Source organism: Echinops telfairi, unplaced genomic scaffold (assembly GCF_000313985.2).
Source record: "Echinops telfairi isolate 266 unplaced genomic scaffold, ASM31398v2 ScPeMD7_3533;HRSCAF=4204_0, whole genome shotgun sequence".
Taxonomy (NCBI): Eukaryota; Metazoa; Chordata; class Mammalia; order Afrosoricida; family Tenrecidae; genus Echinops; species Echinops telfairi.
In genome coordinates this window covers 82,766,771-82,768,419 of record NW_022107431.1, presented here as the reverse complement: position 1 = coordinate 82,768,419, position 1,649 = coordinate 82,766,771, and the positions used below count along the sequence as shown (strand labels likewise).

The following is a 1,649-nucleotide window of genomic DNA, read 5'->3' as shown; positions in this document are numbered from 1 at the left end:
CCCCCCACTTCCCCTATTTATTTTATTTATTGAATATAAACTTTAATAATTTGAATGCACTTATCTGCATTGTAGAATAGGTATAAACTTTACAATAATGAGTCATGTCCCATATCTTTGATGTATACTTAAAGATGACTAGCATATGTACAAGGTGGCTTCAGAAAGTTCATTGCAAAGAGAAAGTGAAAAATAATGATATTTTTCTACGAACCTTTTGAAGTCTCCTGGTATTTCTAGCAGGTAAAGGAAAAGAACCTGAGGAGGAATTTTATGTGCTGATTAATAATCATCACTTTACTGAGCCTTGGCGGTGTAGTGGTAATGTGTTGGGCTGTGAGCAGCTCCATCAGAGAAAGATGGACCTTTCTACTTCTGTAAATAGTTACAGTCTCAGAAACCCACAGCGGGTCATTATGAGTCAGCAATTACTCAATGGCAGTGAGCTTTTTTGGTATTTATAATAATTCTACTTTTTGAAAATCTGTAGAACTCTGCATTTCTATTTTTTATTGGTTTGGACTGGATGATTTTAAAGAAAGATTTTATATCATCTTATCCTTATATTAGTTTTTAAATTTAAGACAAAATAACTGTCACGGAATTGATTCAGTTATTTGATTTTGGAACACTTATTAAACTAAAATATGTTTTTGGGAGAATGGAATGGGTTATCATCTAATCAGTTTTTGTTTTTTTTTAATTAGTTGCGACAAGTTCTGGAGCATCTGTCTCAGCAAAGTGAAAACCAGTACCTAAAGATTCTAACAAGCCTTGCTGAAGTTGCTACAACCAATGGTCATAAATTGCTTAGGTAAGTGCTTGCCTATACAGGCAGATCAATAGTAGCAGTATCTGTCGGCTGCATTTCCTTTTAGGCTTTTCTGGGAATACATTATTCTGTTGGACACTTTTTGTCAGGGATAAAATCAAACTCACCACAATTGAATTGATGCCGACTCATAAGGACTCTACAGGATAAAGTAGAATTGCCCCTTTGGGTTTCTGAAACTGTAACTCTTTTTGTGAGCAGAAAGCCTCATCTATCTCCGATGGAACAGCTTGTGTTTTGGAACTGCTGAAGTTGTGGTTAGTAACCAGTGGGCACCTTTTTTCAGTGATAAAAGGACTAGAATAATCATGCATTACTATCACTTTAACACCTATAACAAGACTATTAAAAATCCTATTGTATTTGAATTAATTTGGGCAAATGTATCTAGAATTTTAAAAAATGATTGCTTAGACTCCTCATATAAGTTTAAGGCACATGAAGAAGAACTAATAAAATAGGAATCTACATCCGTAGTTTGTCAAATGAGGAACAGACTATAACTTAATATTTATTACACCCCCATGATTTCCTGTAAAGTTTTCCCCAGAATTATCCCCCTTAGTTCAGTTGATTATTTGTTTTCAAAAGATTCCTTGGTTTAAATTCTTCAATGCTAACTCCATGGAGTCATTACTTGCATCTGTATAGGCCAGCGATTCTCAAACTTACTTGGCCTGCTCCACCCTCTTTTCTGGGAGTGGAGTGTGGGAATTACTCAGCACTCTCCTGCATGAAAAAAATGAAAAACTTTTGTACTATAGCCATTACAAAAGGATAAAGTGAGATAATAGTTTTTTTTCAGGCCCCCTGACTC

General features: G+C 34.9%; 1 protein-coding gene across 1 annotated transcript in view; it reads left to right on the top strand.

The window, feature by feature from the left end:
- HACE1 (HECT domain and ankyrin repeat containing E3 ubiquitin protein ligase 1) overlaps positions 1-1,649 on the top strand; it is a 105,285-nt gene that overhangs the window by 47,580 nt on the left and 56,056 nt on the right. Inside the window, 1 exon segment of the mRNA XM_045294315.1 lies at positions 661-814. Within this exon segment, the coding sequence (XP_045150250.1) occupies positions 661-814 (154 nt within the window).